The sequence below is a fragment of the Schistocerca gregaria genome, chromosome 4, assembly GCF_023897955.1.
Source record: "Schistocerca gregaria isolate iqSchGreg1 chromosome 4, iqSchGreg1.2, whole genome shotgun sequence".
Classification (NCBI taxonomy): Eukaryota; Metazoa; Arthropoda; class Insecta; order Orthoptera; family Acrididae; genus Schistocerca; species Schistocerca gregaria.
This window is the reverse complement of record NC_064923.1, coordinates 263771357-263789747: the sequence shown is the minus strand read 5'-3', so window position 1 is coordinate 263789747 and position 18391 is coordinate 263771357. Positions and strand designations below refer to the sequence as shown.

Here is an 18391-nt window from a genome sequence, read left to right as displayed (position 1 = left end):
TTAAAGAAGTAAAGGAGTTTTGCTATTTAGGGAGCAAAATATGTGGTGATGGTCGAAGTAGAGAGGATATAAAATGTAGACTGTCAATGGCAAGGAAAGCGTTTCTGAAGAAGAGAAATTTGTGTACATCGAGTATAGATTTAAGTGGCAGGAAGTCGTATTTGTATGGAGTGTAGCCATGTATGGAAGTGAAACGTGGACGATAAATGGTTTAGACAAGAAGAGAATAGAAGCTTTCGAAATGTGGTGCTACAGAAGAATGCTGAATATTAGATGGGTAGGTCACATAACTAATGAGGAGGTATTGAATAGAATTGGGGAGAAGAGAAATTTGGGGCTCAACTTGACTAGAAGAAGTTCGGTTGGTAGGACATATTCTGAGGCATCAAGGGATCACCAATTTAGTATTGGAGGGCAACGTGGAGGGTAAAAATCATAGAGGGAGACCAACATATTCAGAAGGATGTAGGTTGCAGTAGGTACTGGGAGATGAGGAAGCTTGCACATTATAGAGTAGCATGGAGAGCTGCATCAAACCAGTCTCAAGACTGAAGACCACAACAACAACAACAACAACAACAACGAGTGTTGTAAAGAGAGATTTCCTGCCTGATTCCTTGAGCCTCATTGGGTCTGCGGGGCGTTTTGTACTAGTATCTGACGTTATTAACAGAACCGGATTGCAACCTGGAAGGAAGTTGAAAATTGTTATTTAAAATCTTCTGAAACGATGTTTGTAGCTTGTTTAGGTTAATATACTTATTCTTGCCTCTCGTCAGTCTTTAAATTATACTATTCTAGAAATTCTTAGTTTAATCTGTTAATCGCTGTTCGCCAGTTGTTGTTGTACATTATTCTGATTGCTTGTTCAGGTAACTTCTTGTTTCATGTGTGTTATCGTGATATTTGACTTGTTGGTGTTTCTAGACATTTTCTTATGTTGTGACTCTTATTTTACGAGCGCCCTGCTGCTGCCTGAAGGGTCAGCTGCTGTTTTTGCAATCTATGTGTGCAATTGGCCCAGGCTGACAAGGGTGAGTGCAACGGTCGCACGATGTTACTGGACTGCATTTGGGACAGGCCGCTGTCGTTCCCCTGTGTGAAGCAGCCCTGTGGCAATGTGACTGCTGTTTGAATTGAATTGTTTGTTCTCTGGTTCGCGTGGGCCTAAATCTTTCCGAGCTCGCGTATTTTTGTCTTTTGCCTTGGATATCTTTTGGTGCCGTGCCCTTTCTGTAGCAAGCTTTCCCCAGTCAGTCAGTTCATTAGGTGGTTCTTGTATCGCTTAAATTTGTCTGCTATCTCAAAGGACTGTCTTCAATTTTAATTTGTAATTTAAACAATTCTGTTAACTTGGAAATTTAAATTTGTTTAAACATTTTACCAGTTACTAAATTTGTACTTGTCGTTGTTAAATTGGTTAAGCTGTGGTACTCTCTTGAATCCAAGGCATTCCACTCATTGTTCTAAGAACGGCTCATTAAAAAAAAATATTTTATTGCGTTGTAATACTGTTGTTGTTTTTAAAAAAATTGGTTAATGCGGATCACTTGGCAAATAAGGAATGACGTCATAACCTGGGACCTAGGCCTTCCACGAATTTCTGTTAATCCGCTTGCTGGAACTAAACTGATTACGCAGAGCATGGTTATTTCTTACCGGCTAATGCGACGAGGCGTCGTCTTGCTTTGTCGACATCATTGATTGCTTCATATCTGAATTGCCTTAACCATTATTTTCTCGTTTCTAAATTTTACCGGGTTTGTTACAGGGAAACACCACAGGAGTATGGAGCACAGAATGCCTTGGCGTGACCTATTTAAAGCAGGAGCAGCTACAGTATGAGCTCACGTTACAGCAACGGCTGACTGAGGGCAACGTTGGGGAACTGGCAGCAAGGCTACGTGCACCGTTGGGCAGTCCTCTTCGTGTTTCCGCTTACACCATCGGCGAAGTAAACAGATATCTAGAGTTCAGGCTCAACTATTTCATTAGGACAAACGTCTCGCCGATTTAAAGTACCTTCAGTTTAGCAGGGAACAAGAAGATGTGGTTAATCAATTGCTCGGTCAGCTGAATGAGTTACAACTTAGCTCAAGCACATTGGGTTTAGATCGGGAAACGAGCAGTATGGGAAAGGTCATCCCTTGCGAGTTGGTTGCATCAGGCTATGAGGAGCAGAAATGTTCAAATTCTGAAGAGGTTAGTCCCTGACTTGTTTGCTAACTTACCGAATCCGAGTACGCACTCCAGGATATTTCTAAACTATCCACTGATCAGTTGGCCCAGACTGAGAATCTGTTGCGTTTGACTGTTCGTTTTGAACTTCATGTCAATGCACTACGAATTTCACATTCTGTTATATCTCTTTTATTATAACCCTTGACTCGAGGATTGTTGAGCGGGGTGTTTTCCGAAATACTTCAGAGCCAGGGCACGTTGAATGACTTGAGAGGACGTATAATAAAAGTCAAGTTATCGTTTTTAAGTTGGATAAGACATGGTACTTCACTGAAATCAAGCAGCTCACACAGTGTTGTAAGAACTACTGATTTATAAAAGATTATTTCATTGTGTTTTATTATTTTAGTTGTTTTTTAAAAATTGTTTATTAAATGTGAATAACTTGCCGAATAATGTCACAACCTTGGGCTTGGACCTACCATGAATTTTGTTAATGTGGCATAGAAGAGCTCATTCAACTTGATTTATCGTAATCTGACAATTTGTACGAAATATTTCGTGAATCAGTGGATTCATTAGAGAAAACCGGATCAAAATCTCTACACCAGTTCCTGAGATTACCCTGCACATCCAAACGACTTCAGTTTGTGTATAGAGAGATGTTAACAAATTGCTCTTTTTCAGAAACGTTTTTTCCTATAGCCATGAAAGGATATTGCGGTGAAATGGCTTAGCCACAACCTGGGGGATTGTATCCAGAATGAATTTTCATTCTGTAACAATGTAAACATTGAAATGAAAAAATCCGGCAGATTAAAACTGTGTGGTGGATATGGAGTGCTGTACCATCTGGAATGGAATTTACAAGGTGGGAGATCGTACAGCAGTTTAGACGACAGCTCAAATGGTAGATCACTGTCTGCGAAAGGCAAAGGTCCCAGGTGCGAGTACTGGTCAGACGTACAGTTTTAACCTGCCAGGAAGTTTCACACCAGCGCACGCTACGCTGGGAGGAATTTTTCAATGTAACCAATGCATGCACATGAATGAAATGCTTGTTTGCAGAGGTATTCATTGAAGAAATCTTTCTCCCTTACAAAACTGGTGACATTCATGATTAGGGTTAATTTGATATATTTCTTTTGATGATGTTACAAATAACACAGTTGTTGGGAGAGTCCATAATTTTTTTTTATTGAGAGAATTTCGTTGACTATTAGGGTCTTCTTACGTTCAGACTTTAATTTTTCGAGAACGACTTTCTTTTACGTAAAATTCTCCTTCGTCATTCGTAGTAAAGTTTTGAATGCTTTGTCATGTGTGCAATGCACCTTACGCCACACGAAGCCACAGATTGTTACTGACCTGCAAGAAAACAAATTCTGTAGTGAGTAGTTTTTTCTTTAGCTGCTGTGTCTGTTGATTTCTATTTACTTTCGAGAACGTCAGTACACCAGACACAAAACAACCTGCTAAGTGTGAGACAAGTTACTTTTATTTCAGGGCGGAACTCACTTTGCATTCTTATCAGGAAAGAGTTCTTATCAGAATTCAGGTGTTGTGCTAAGCAAGCAGATTGATTTGGTTCAAATGGCTCTGAGAACTATGGGACTTAACTTCTGAGGTTCAAAAATGGTTCAAATGGCTCTGAGCACTATGGGACTTAACATCTGTGGTCATCAGTCCCACTTTTTTTTGTCATCAGTCTACTGACTGGTTTGAAGCGGCCCACCTCGGATTCCTTTCCTGTGCTAACCTCTTCAACTCAGAGTAGCACTTGCAACCCACGTCGTCAATTATTTGCTTGACGTATTCCCATCTCTGTCTTCCTCTACAGTTTTTGCCCTCTACAGCTCCCTCTAGTACCATGGAAGTCATTCCCTCATGTCTTAGCAGATGTCCTATCATCCTGTCCCTTCTCCTTATCAGTGTTTTCCACATATTCCTTTCCTCTCCGATTCTGCGTAGAACCTCCTCATTCCTTACCTTATCAGTCCACCTAATTTTCAACATTTGTCTATAGCACCACATCTCAAATGCTTCGATTCTCTTCTGTTCCGGTTTTCCCACAGTCCATATTTCACTACCACACAATGCTGTACTCCAGACGTACATCCTCAGAAATTTCTTCCTCAAATTAAGACCGGTATTTGATATTAGTAGACTTCTCTTGGCCAGAAATGCCTTTTTTGCCATAGCGAGTCTGCTTTTGATGTCCTCCTTGCTCCATCCGACATTGGTTATTTTACTGCCTAGGTAGCAGAATTCCTTAACTTCATTGACTTCGTGACCATCAATCCAGATGTTAAGTTTCTCGCTGTTCTCATTTCTACTACTTCTCATTACCTTAGTCTTTCTCCGATTTACTATCAAACCATACTGTGTACTCATTAGACTGTTCATTCCGTTCAGCAGATCCTTTAATTCTTCTTCACTTTCACTCAGGATAGCAATGTCATCAGCGAATCGTTTCATTGATATCCTTTCACCTTGTATTTTAATTCCACTCCTGAACCTTTCTTTTATTTCCATCATTGCTTCCTCGATGTACAGATTGAAGAGTAGGGGCGAAAGGCAAAGCCCTGTCTTACTCCCTTCTTAATACGAGCACTTCGTTCTTGATCGTCCACTCTTATTATTCCCTCTTGGTTGTTGTACATATTGTATATGACCCGTCTCTCCCTATAGCTTACCCCTAATTTTTTCAGAATCTCGGACAGGTTGCACCATTTTATATTGTCGAACGCTTTTTCCAGGTCGACAAATCCTATGAACGTGTCTTGACTTTTCTTTAGCCTTGCTTCCATTATTAGCCGTAACGTCAGAATTGCCCTCTCGTTGCTTTGCTTTTCCTAAAGCCAAACTGATCGTCACCTAGCTCATTCTCAATTTTCTTTTCCATTCTTCTGTATATTATTCTTGTAAGCAGCTTCGATGCATGAGCTGTTAAGCTGATTGTGCGATAATTCTCGCACTTGTCAGCTCTTGCCGTCTTCGGGATTGTGTGGATGATGCTTTACCGAAAGTCAGATGGTATGTCGCCAGACTCATATATTCTACACACCAACGTGAATAGTCGTTTTGTTGCCACTTCCCCTAATGATTTTAGAAATTCTGATGGAATGTTATCTATCCATTCTGCCTTATTTGACCGTAAGTCCTCCAAAGCTCTTTTAAATTCCGATTCTAATACTGGATCCCCTGTCTTTTCTAAATCGACTCCTGTTTCTTCTTCTATCACATCAGACAAATCTTCACCCTTATAGAGGCTTTCAATGTATTCTTTCCACCTATCTGCTCTCTCTTCTGCATTTAACAGTGGAATTCCCGTTGCATTCTTAATGTTACCACCGTTGCTTTTAATGTCACCAAAGGTTGTTTTGACTTTTCTGTATGCTGAGTCTGCCCTTCCGACAATCATATCTTTTTCGATGTCTTCACATTTTTCCTGCAGCCATTTCGTCTTAGCTTCCCTGCACTTCATATTTATTTCATTCCTCAGCGACTTGTATTTCTGTATTCCTGATTTTCCCGGAACATGTTTGTACTTTCTCCTTTCATCAATCAACTGAAGAATTTCTTCTGTTACCCATGGTTTCTTCGCAGCTACCTTCCTTGTGCCTATGTTTTCCTTCCCAACTTCTGTGATGGCCCTTTTTAGAGACGTCCATTCCTCTTCAACTGTATTGTCTACTGCGATATTCCTTATTGCTGTATCTATAGCGCTAGAGAACTTCAAACGTATCTCGTCAGTCCTTAGAACTTCCGTATCCCACTTCTTAGAGTATTGATTCTTCCTGACTAATGTCTTGAACTTCAGCCTACTCTTCATCACTACTGTATTGTGATCTGAGTCTATATCTGCTCCTGGGTACGCCTTACAATCCAGTATCTGATTTCGGAATCTCTGTCTGACCATGATGTAATCTAATTGAAATCTTCCCGTATCTCCCGGCCTGTTCCAAGTATACCTCCTTCTCTTGTGATTCTTGAACAGGGTATTCGCTATTACTAGCTGAAACTTGTTACAGAACTCAATTAGTCTTTCTCCTCTTTCATTCCTTGTCCCAAGCCCATATTCTCCTGTAACGTTTTCTTCCACTCCTTCCCCTACAACTGCATTCCAGTCGCCCATTACTATTAGATTTTCGTCCCCCTTTACATACTGCATTACCCTTTCAATATCCTCATACACTTTCTCTATCTGTTCATCTTCAGCTTGCGACGTCGGCATGTATACCTGAACTATCGTTGTCGGTGTTGGTCTGCTGTCGATTCTGATTAGAACAAGCCGGTCACTGAACTGTTCACAGTAACACACCCTCTGTCCTACCTTCCTATTCATAACGAATCCTACACCTGTTATACCATTTTCTGCTGCTGTTGATATTACCCGATACTCATCTGACCAGAAATCCTTGTCTTCCTTCCACTTCACTTTACTGACCCCTACTATATCTAGATTGAGCCTTTGCATTCCCCTTTTCAGATTTTCTAGTTTCCCTACCACGTTCAAGCTTCTGACATTCCACGCCCCGACTGGTAGAACATTATCCTTTCGTTGATTATTCAATCTTTTTCTAATGGTAACCTCCCCCTTGGCAGTCCCCTCCCGGAGATCCGAATGGGGGACTATTCCGGAATCTTTTGCCAATGGAGAGATCATCGTGACACTTCTTCAACTACAGGCCACATGTCCTGTGGATACACGTTACGTGTCTTTAATGCAGTGGTTTCCATTGCCTTCTACATCCTGATTTCGTTGACCATTGCTGGTTCTTCCGCCTTTAGGGGCAATTTCCCACCCCTAGGACAAGAGAGTGCCCTGAACCTCTATCCGCTCCTCCGCCCTCTTTGACAAGGCCGTTGGCAGAATGAGGCTGATTCTTATGCCGGAAGTCTTCGGCCGCCAATGCTGATTACTTACTAAAATTTAGGCAGTGGCGGAGATCGAACCCGGGACCGAAGACGTTTTGATTATGAATCAAAGACGCTACCCCTATTTTTCTTTTTATCTCATTTTGTTCGTTGTATATGATCGGGGCGGACGCCTCATGACATCCGTTCAGGTTGTTCGTTGAACCGTTCACTCAGTTTTTTTTTTTATTGCAGAGGGTAGCTAAACCCTCTGACCGAACTCGCTGAGCTACCGTGCCGGCTACCCCTGGAACTTAGGGCTACTTAAACCTAACTAACCTAAGGACATCACACACATCCATGCCCGAGGCAGGATTCGAAGCTGCTACCGTAGCAGTCGCGCGGTTCCGGACTGAGCGCCTTAACCGCGAGACCACCGCGGCCGGCCACTTCTGAGGTCATTAGTCCCCTAGAACGTAGAACAACTTAAACCTAAATAACCTAAGGACATCACACACATCCATGCCCGAGACAGGACTCGAACCTGCGACTGTAACTGTCGCGTGGGTCTAGACTGTAGCGCCTAGAACTGCTCGACTACTACGGCCGGCGATTAATTTGCAATGAATGGTTTACGTAATGTCAGTCAGTTATTTTTGTTCAGCCTGGAGCAGTATTTTATTTTTGTGGACATTTCAAGTCAGAAATTGCACTTCATGTCAAGCAGCTTTCATTATGTACTTCACCACTGAGTTTCAGTTAAACGCTTTTCACTGAGTACGAAATTTGTTACTTTGGTTTAGGTTTGTTTTCATTGTTTCAAATTCAGTACTTCAGTGAGTTTATGTTTCTGTTTCAAGATTCTGTTCACATATGCGCAACACAGAGCCAACCAACAGTCAGTAATGTTTAGCAGCTGAATACGGTATCTAAAGCAAACGTTACACTAGGAGTTAGTTTTTGAAAAAGGATATTCAGGATTTTCATTTACAGATACATTTTTATAGAAAGCTTACAATATCAGCGCATCGCTCCTCTGCAGAGTGAAAATTCATTCTGGAAATAGTCCATCGCGCTGTGGCTAAGCACCTCTTCTCTAAATCCTTTGTTCCAGAAGTGCTATTCCTGCAAGTTCCATTCCATAAAAAAGTGAAAGAAACTATGAACCTGCGGTGTACTTCAAGGTAGGACACCACTCCAAGGTCTGAACTCAATGAGATTGCAGAACAACCTGTGCGAATATTTAGAACGAACATCTGAAATCATCTTTACGTAGTCATAGATGTCACGGCAATTAACTAAAAAAATCTGACGCATGATCTTCACCGTAGAAACCCCGAACCACCTCGCATCGACAACGGAAAGAAGCGAGAAACGGATCAGACGAGACTTCCTCCCAAACAAAAAACAGGGAACAGAATGGCGAAAACTCGTTCGAAACTACACTGAAGAGCCAAAGACACTGGTACACCTCTCTATTATCGTGTAGGGTCCCCGCAAACACGTGGAAGTTTCGCAACACGACATGGCATGGACTCGACTAATGTCTGAAGTAGTGTTGGAGAGAACTGACACCATGAAGCCTGCACCGCTGTCCATAAATCCGTATGCGTACGACAGGGTAGAGATCAGTACGATGCAAGGCATCCGAGATATGCTCAATAATGTTCATGTCTGAGGAGTGTTGTGGCCAGCGGAAGTGTTTAAACTCAGAAGAGTGTTCCTAGAACAACTCTGTAGCAATTCTGGACGTGTAGGGTGCCGCATTGTCCTGCTGGAATTGCCCAAGTCCGTCGGAATGCACAATGGACGTCAATGGACGCAGGTGATCAGACATGATGCTTACGTGCATTTCACCTGTCAGAGTCGTATCTAGACGCGTCAACGGTCCCACATCACTCCAACTGCACACTCCCCACACCATTACATAGCCTTCACCAGTTTAAACAGTTGCCTGCTGACATGCGGGGTACATGGATTCATGAGGTTATCTCCATATCTGTACACGTCCATCCGCTCGATACAATTTGAAAAGAGACTTGTCCGACCAGGCAACATGTTTCCAGTCATCAACAGTAAAATGTCGGCGTTAACGGCCCAGGCGAGACGCAAAGCTTTGTGTCGTGCAGTGATCAAGGGTACACGAGTGGGCCTTCGGCTCCGAAAGCCCATATCGATGATGTTTCGTTGAATGGTTCGCACGCTGACACTTGTTGATGGCTCAGCATTGAAATCTGTAGCAGGTCACCGCAGTGGCGTCAACTCGAAAGACCTGTACCCGGTGAATGATCTACCTGAAGGAAGGCCCTAGCTACACGACATTTATTTAGTTGGTAACCCCAGGAAGCCATGGACCCAAGTTGTCAACAAGGCACTGTGCAAGCTGGTGGTTATTCCATAATGGTGTGGGCTGTGTATACGTGGAACGGATTGGATCCCCCGTCCAACTGATCCGATTGTGGCTGAAAATGGCTATATTCGCCTACTTGCAAACCATTTTCAGTCATTTGTGAGGGAATTTTGCTGGATGACAACGCGCTACGTAGCTGTGCCACAATTGTTCGCTATTGGTTTGAAGAACATTCTGGACAGTTAGAACGAATGGTTTGGACACCCAAATCGCCCACTTGAATCCCGTCTAACATTTATGTGATGTAATCGAGAGGGCAGCTCGTGCAGAAAATCCTGCATAGGCAACACTTTCGCAATTACAGACGGCTGTAGAGGCTGCATTCTGTAGATGCAACATTGCTCAGTATTTCTGCAGGGGATTTCCAACGGCTTGTGGAGTCCATGCCACGTCGAGATGCTGCCGAGTATATTAAATTTCAGACATGCCTTTCACCACGGACAGTGCAGTGGCCGACAGCCTTCACAACTACGGGAAACAGCAGGTCCGACACAACATTAAGAGGTATCTCATGACTTTTGTCACCTCAGTGTAATTTTCATTGTAGGCACTGTCTCCAGAATGTGCATTTGTGTAACACCGTAATAATTTGTTCAGGACAGGGTTGTAATGCCTTCAGCTTTTGAAATAGTATTTGCAGATTTTGTCCTGGAACTAAAGTCGCTTTGATGAGGCATTTTCAGTGGTTAACACTTGTAGATTGATTCAGCCTCAACAGACACAGCTGAGATTTCGCTGGAGACGCATAAAAGTAGCTCGTGCTTTATTCTCGCAAAGACTCATGCAGTTCCAAAACATCAGTAGTGACCTGTTAGTACCATACGCCAATGAAACACATTGTAAAAAATAACTTGGTGTCCGGCTGGATACTGGCCGGCCGCTGTGGCCGAGTGGTTCTAGGCCCTTCAGTGTGGAACGGCGCTGCTGCTATGGTCGCAGGTTCGAATCCTGCCTCGGGCATGGATGTGTGTGATGTCCTTAGGTTAGTTAGGTTTAAGTAGTTCTACGTTTAGGGGACTGATGACCTCAAATATTCCCATAGTGCTTAGAGTCATTTGAACCCTTTTTTCCTGCTGGATACCAAGTTAAAACGCAGTCAACATACGAAGCTCAATTCCGCGTGTTATACCTTTAGAAGCGCAGTTGTCCTATGGAATGGTATTCCGTGGAGTGGATCTAGAGCAAATAATGTGTTTATTCAGCAGAAGCGAGCATAGGAATACTGTGTAAAATACATAACTGTACACATTGCAGAAATCCTTTTAACCCACTTGTAATTGATACAGTTCAGTCGTTCCTTAATGCTGTCATTGTCTACAACAAAAATTAGTTTCGGCCGAATTTTGGTTTAGACAGCCACAATAAAAGACACAAAAATAGTTTTCATCTAGGATCTATCTCCTTGTCTAGGTTGTGGCATGGTTCTACAACTAGCTTGGGAAGGTATTCAACAAGCTCTACTCTACAATAAAACATGAAACTGAGAATTTAAAAAAATTCTTATTAGGCATTTTTTTTACAAACTTTCTGAATATCTGGATTATATGATCGAAATGTTCTATCACCTACATGGCAAGTTGTTGTCTTGCTTGTCAAGCTGCATGGCAAGCTGTACTGTCCCGTAAATAGGACTCATTTTCTTTGAGAAACACCGTGGATGCTAGAAAATGGAGGCCAATTGAGTAAATAGGAACATTTCCGACATATTTTTCTGTTTTTGTTCAGCAGACGGATGACAAGAGCGGCGGCAACCAGAAACATTTGCACCGTGTACGGGGATAATGCCATTAGCCAGAGCACGGCAAGAAAATGGCTTTCTCGTTTTAAGGAGGATGATTTTAACATATGTGACTCTGCACATTCAGGAAGATCATCGGCGTTTGATCAAGGTCGCTTAAACACATTAATCCACAATGATCTACGCCAGTAAACTCGAGAACTGGCAAATATGATGAGCTATGATCATTGCACCATGCTGCTACATTTTCATGCAACAGGGAGGATTCCAAAATCAGTTGTATGGGTACCGCACACTCTAAGACAAAATCGCAAAGATTAGAAGATCTCTGCTAGCTCGTCATCAACTGGCTCATGAAAATCATCGACCACTCCTATCCTGTATCGTTATTGGTGACGAGAAATGTTGTCTTTATGCTAAAATAAGAGAAAGCAAGGAATTGCTGAGCCCAAACAAAGCAGCAGCTCCCCATACAAAGACGTGCGTGCAACCACAAAAGATAATGTTATGTATCTGGTGGAACAGCGACAGTGTCAGGTACTAAGAATTACTTTTGCGAGATGTAACCATCACTGCTGACATTTATTGTCAACAACTGAGATATCTTCTGTAGACGTCTCTCCATTCAGAACAACATGCTGTTTGCTAAAACTCTTCAGTCCAGCCACACAGCTGGTCTGATATTCCGTAGGCTCTTACTTTATCAGGCGACAGTGCGGAACTGTATCGAACGCCTTCCGGAATAAAGGAAAATGGCACCTACCTGGGAGCCTGTATCTAATATTTTCTGGGTCTCATAAACAAATAAAGCAAGTTGGGTCTCACACGATCGCTGTTTCCGGAATCCATGTTGATTCCTACAGAGTAAATTCTGGGTTGCCAGAAATGACAGGATACGCGAGCAAAAATGTTTTAAAATTGTACAGCAGATCGATGTCAGAGATATAGGCCTATAGTTTTGCGCATATGTTCAACGACCCTTCTTGAAAACTGGGAGTACCTGTGCTCTTTTCCAATCATTTGGAACCCTCCGTTCCTCTAGAGACTTGCGGTACACGGCTGTTAGGAGGGCAAGTTCTTTCGCGTACTCTGTGTAAAATCGAATTGGTATCCCGTCAGGTCCAGTGGACTTTCCTCTGTTGAGCGATTCCAGTTGCTTTTCTATTCCTTGGACACTTATTTCGATGTCAGCCATTTTTTTCTTTCGTACGAGGATTTAGCGAAGGAGCTGCAGTGCGGTCTTCCTGTGTGAAACAGCTTTGGAAAAATAGTGTTTTGTATTTCAGCTTTACGAGTGTCATCCTTTGTTTCGATGCGATTATCATCCCAGGATGTCTAGATATGTTGTTTCGATCCACTTACTGATTTATCGTAAGGCCAGAACCAGAACTTCCTAGGATTTTGTGTCAATTCGATACATAGAATTTTACTTTCGAATTCACTGAACGCTTCACGCATAGACCTCCTCTTAATATTAATTCCCTTTCCCAATTTTTCCTTGGTTTCTTCACATTTTCACAGCAATTCTATCTACAATTTTATGTGAAATTAAGTTCCCCAAGGAATACCGTTGTTAATAGTGGCAGTCTTGCCTTAGTCCCCAAAGTGAAAAGAGGGATTGAATTCAGTACAGACCATGATCCAGCTGACAAACACCGGCAGCCCGGATGCGATGAGCAGCCACTTGCGGCCGACGACGTCGACGATGAAGGGCACCCCTATTTTGGAAGGCACGGTCGATATGGTGAGGCAGGAGATGATCCAGGAAGCCTCGTCCGCAGTGAGCGGCAGCCACGAGCCCGGCTCCTGCAGGCGCGGCAGAATGGGCGACGCCCAGCCGGAGACCATGCCGCTCATGAGGTACGTCAGAGTCGCTGTGGGAACACGCTGCAATCACTCACCCGCGCTCACTCGTACACACTAGTGTCATTTATTTATTGCATTCACACTACTGGCCATTAAAGTTGCTACGCCAAGAAGAAATGCAGATGACAAACATGTATTCATTGGACAAATATATTATACTAGAACCGACATGTGATTACATTTTCACGCAATTTGGATGTATAGATCATGAGAAACCAGTACCCAGAACAACCAACTCTGGCCGTAGTGACGGCCTTGATACGCATGCGCATTGAGTCCAACAGAGCCTGGATGGCGTGTACAGGTGCAGCTGCCGATGCAGCTTCAACACTATACCACAGATCATCAAGAGTAGTGACTGGCGTATTGTGACGAGCCAGTTGCTCGGCCACCATTGACCAGACGTTCTCAGTTGGTGAGAGATCTGGAGAATGTACTGGTCAGGCAGCAGTCGAACACTTTCTGTATCCAGAAAGGCCCGTACAGGACCTGCAACATGCGGTCGTGCATTATCCTGCTGAAATGTAGGCTTACGCAGGGATCGAATGAAGGGTAGAACCACGGGTCGTGACACACCTGAAATGTAACGTCCACTGTTTAAAGTGCCGTCAATGCGAAAAAGAGGTGACCGAGACGTGTAACCAATGGCACCCCATACCATCACGCCGGTTGATACGCCAGTACGGCGATGAAGAATACACGCTTCCAATGTGCCAAACACGGGTGCGACTACCGCGATGCTGTAACCAGAACCTGGATTCATCCGAAAAAATGACGTTTTGCCTTTTGTGCACCCAGGTTCGTAGTCGAGTACACCATCGCAGGCAGTTCTGTCTGTGATGCAGCGTCAAGGGTAACCGCAGCCATGGTCTCCGAGCTGCTGCAAACGTCGTCGAACTGTTGGTGCAGATGCTTGTTGTCTTTCAGACGTCCCCATCTGTTGACTCAGGGATCGAGACGTGGCTGCACGATCCGTTACAGCCATGCGGATAGGATATCTGTCATCTCGACTGCTAGTGATACGAGGCCGTTCCGTAATACCCTCCTGAACCCACCGATTCCATATTCTGCCAACAGTAATTGGATCTCGACCAACGCTAGCAGCAATGTCGCGACACGATAAACCGCAATCGCGATAGGCTACAATCCGACCTTTATCAAAGTCGAAAACGTGATGGGACACATTTCTCCTCCTTGCACGAGGCATCACAACAATGTTTCACCAGGCAACGCCGGTTAACTGCTGTTTGTGTACGAGAAATCTGTTGGAAACGTTCCTCGTGTCAGCAAGTTGTAGGTGTCGCCAACCTTGTGTGAATGCTCTGAAAAGCTAATCATTTGCATATCACAGCATCTTCTTCCTGTCGGTTAAATTTTGCATCTGTAGCACGTTATCTCCATGGTGTAGCAATTTTAATGGCCAGTAGTGTATTTGTCTCTTTAACCTCACCTGTTTAGGGTGTTAACACCTTCTCTTCCATCAGGTTAGAGTCTCACGAGTACTTAATGTTTTACATGGCAGTTACGTAAAAATGAATTTTAATATGACAAATAATAATGAAATAGAATTAAAAGAATTAAAATTATTGAATGTGAGTAGGGACAATGTGAATAAACAGTACTGATTAACAAGTAAAACCTGAAAAAGCTAACACGCCCTGAGACAAAAAGACGCAACACGAAGGAATCATCCGAATGGGACGGGAATCGTTACATCTGATGTACAGACTACGATTATACTTTCAGAAATACTGGGTGATCTATTCAAGAAAAGGAACTTCGCAAATCGAGCAGCCTAATTACACATGGGTCCTCCTCCTGGTCCGTTTGTAAACAGTTATTCAGATTGGCACTGATCGATAGAGTTATTGGGTGTTCTCCTGAGAGATGTCGTGTCAAATTCGCTCCAGTGGCGCGTTATATCGTCCAAATCTAGAGCTGGCTGGAGAGCCCTCTCCATAATGCCCCATACGTTCTCAACTGGAGAGAAATCCGGTGACACTGCTGGCCAAGTTAGGGTTTGGGAAGCACGAAGATAAGTAGTGGAAACTGTGGTCGTGTACTGGTGGGCGTTATTTCGCTGAAATGTAAGGCCAGGGTGGTTTGCCATGAAGTAAGAGCATGTGGACTATCAGACCAATATTGTGTGATTGGATTGAAGAGTTCCCAGATAACAGAACGCACCATATCATGCTCAATGTAGAGAAGTCTTGCGGAGTAAGAGTGATTTCAGATGTGCCGCAGGGGAGTCTCGTAGGACCATTGCTATTCACAATATACATAAAATGACCTTTTGGATAACATCGGAAGTTCACTGAGGCTTTTTCTGGATGATACTGTAGTGTATCGAGAGGTTGTAACAATGGAAAATTGTACTGAAATGCAAGGAATGGCAATTGAATCTCAATGTAGACAAGTGTAATGTGCTGCGAATACGCAGAAAAAAAAGATCCCTTATCATTTATCTACAATATAGCAGGTCAGCAACTGGAACCAGTTAATTCCATAAATTATACGGCAGTACGCATTAGGAGTGATTTAAAATGTAATGATCAAATAAAGTTGATCGTCGGTAAAGCAGATGCCAGACTGAGATTCATTGTAAGAATCCTAAGGAAATGCAGTCCGAAAACAAAGGAAGTAGGTTACAGTACACTTGTTCGCCCACTGCTTGAATATTGCTCAGCAGTGTGGGATCCGTACCAGATAGGGTTGATAGAAGAGATAGAGATGATCCAACGGAGAGCAGCGCGCTTCGGTACAGTTTCATTTAGGAATTGCAAAAGCGTCACGGAGATGATAGATACACTCCAGTGGAAGACTCTGCAGGAGAGACGCTCAGTAGCTCGGTACGGGCTTTTGTTGAAGTTTCGAGAACATACCTTCACCGAGGAGTCAAGGAGTATATCCTCCCTCCTACGTATATCTCGCGAACAGACCATGAGGATAAATCAGAGAGATTGGAGCCCACAAGAGGCATACCGACAATCTTTCTTTTCACGAACAATACGAGACTGGAATAGATGGGAGAACCGATGGAGGTACTCAAAGTACCTTCCGCCACACACCGTCATGTGGCTTGCGGAGTATGGATGTAGAAGGGCAACAAACGGGGCCTAGATATCGTCGGCGTACCACTGTACTGTAAGGTTTCCGCACTATGGGACTTAACAGCTGAGGTCATCAGTCCCCTAGAACTTAGAACTACTTAAACCTAACTAACCCAAGGACATCACACACATCCATGCCAGAGGCAGGATTCGAACCTGCGACCATAGCAGTCGCGCGGTTCTGTACTGAAGCACCCAGAACCGCTCGGTCACGGCAGTCGGCTATTGCACGAATCTTTTGTAAGCAATATCCGACATAGATTGACTGCATTTGTCTAGCATTCTACCAAAACTATCGCCTGCTTTACTTACGACTGTTCGATTTCATATCGCTACAAAATATTAAACTCAGTTATTCATATGAGCTGACCAGTTCCAGCTCTGACTCGTTGACTATTGTGTTCGTAAGATACTACGTTTTGCGTTTTTTGAACTGCAAAATTTTGCATCTCTGAACATTTAAAGCTAGTTGACGATTTTTGCACCACTTTAAATTTTTACGAAGATGCAACGTTTTTCAGACTATCATATGCGAAAAATCTTACGTTACTATTAATATTATTGTTATGCATCACATAACATGAACAGCAAGGATGCAAACACACTACCGGGGAGCACTCTCCATCCAAAGTAATATTCTACTTTCTCCCTACTAAGAAATTCTCAGTCCAGTCACAAAGTCCGCTTGATATCCTGTACGAACATATTTCCGATAATAAGCGAATTGTGGTATTGAGAAAAACGATTTTCTTAAATCATGAAATACTGCATCTACCAAACATTTCATGGATTTGAGAACGTCACGTAAGGAAAATGTCAGTCGGGCTTCGTGTAATCGATGTTTTCAGAATTCATGCTGTGTAGCAAAGAGGTCATTCTGTTTGAGATACCTCATTACGTTTGGGCTTAGGTTATGTTGTAAGATGCTACAACACATAGTGTATGCAGTGATACTTAACGGTAGTTCTGTACATTACTTCTGCTACCCTTTTTGTAGACTAGTGTGACCTATTTTTCTTCCGATTACTGGACAAGGTTTATGTTCGAGGGATTTGTTTTGGATTTTGGTTAAAACTTCTTGCGGCAGTTGGCTGGCGTAAGTGCGGACTCGTTTTGGAGTACAGCATCTACAAGTTCGGCATACTATCATTTCCTGTAAAATAATACCGGGCGTCCGTTCTCAGAAACGTCAGGCGCTTTCTCTGATGTTTCGGCGGATATTTGCAATTTCGTTTTTTCAAAGCGTGGCTAGTCAGGCAAAACAAAAAAAGTACTCATCACGTCTTTTATGCAACGTCCAGTGTCGACGGCAACAAAACGATTTCGAAGCGGAATTTATATGGCCATTCTACAGAGTGCCCCTTAATTAGCTTAGTGCGATATTCGTTTTATCGGTGTTTGTTCACGGACACTAGAGCACAAAGAATAGCCAGTACTCCAGCAGTGACAACATTGGTCTGGCCTGTTCAGATTGCTTATGCCATGCAGCAGCGCAGCTCGGTCGCTGGTGGAGTACTGGTTATTCATTCTCTGTTACTGTCCTCTTAATGCATACCGATAAAACAAATACCCCACTACGCTAGTTAGGGACAGCGCTATCGAACAGTCACATAAATTTACGCTTTAAATATCATTTTCTTTCTAATGGGAAGTAAACCGACGCTTTCCGTCGACACTGGGTACCGCATGGAAGACGCGATGGGCAGTGTTCGTTTGGGCTGACTCCAGATACTTATTCCAAATGACGAAATTGCAAATAGTCGCCGAAAGATCAGAGAAAATGCGCCTGACGAGTCTTAGAAGGGTCACCTTGCGTATACAGAGCGAAACAGAGGTCCACTGACAAAACTTCGGAGATTACACCTTGATATTTTCCGAGTACTTTGGTACAAGAGACGCATCGTCTCCAGTTGCTCATTTCGTTTGGACAACAATGGTCGTTTGAACTGGTTCTTTCCGTGGACTATTCGATGGCCAGAAATGACACCAATGGAATATTCTTCTTCTGAGACTCGTGAATGAGCTTAGATTATGATAATTCAGTCGATAGTCACATGGGCTTGGTTACTTAGCATTGTCGCCGCCACGATAGTAATACGCAAAACTCGTAGGATTCTTGAGCGTGCAAGACAGTCGATCGCAGACACACCCTTTTGTTATCATGGTGGTCGCCAGTTTGAACAACCCCAGTGAGAGAACAATTCTGCATTTAATCATATACAGTTG

The 18391-nt window shown here is 43.2% G+C and overlaps 1 protein-coding gene across 1 annotated transcript in view; it reads right to left on the bottom strand.

The window, feature by feature from the left end:
• Positions 1–13037, bottom strand: part of LOC126267683 (facilitated trehalose transporter Tret1-like) — a 50867-nt gene extending 37830 nt beyond the window's left edge. The window contains exon 1 of the mRNA XM_049972985.1: positions 12825–13037. Coding sequence (XP_049828942.1) covers positions 12825–13037 — 213 coding nt within the window. The remainder of the gene's footprint in view (positions 1–12824) is intronic.
• Positions 13038–18391: the final 5354 nt, after the last annotated feature.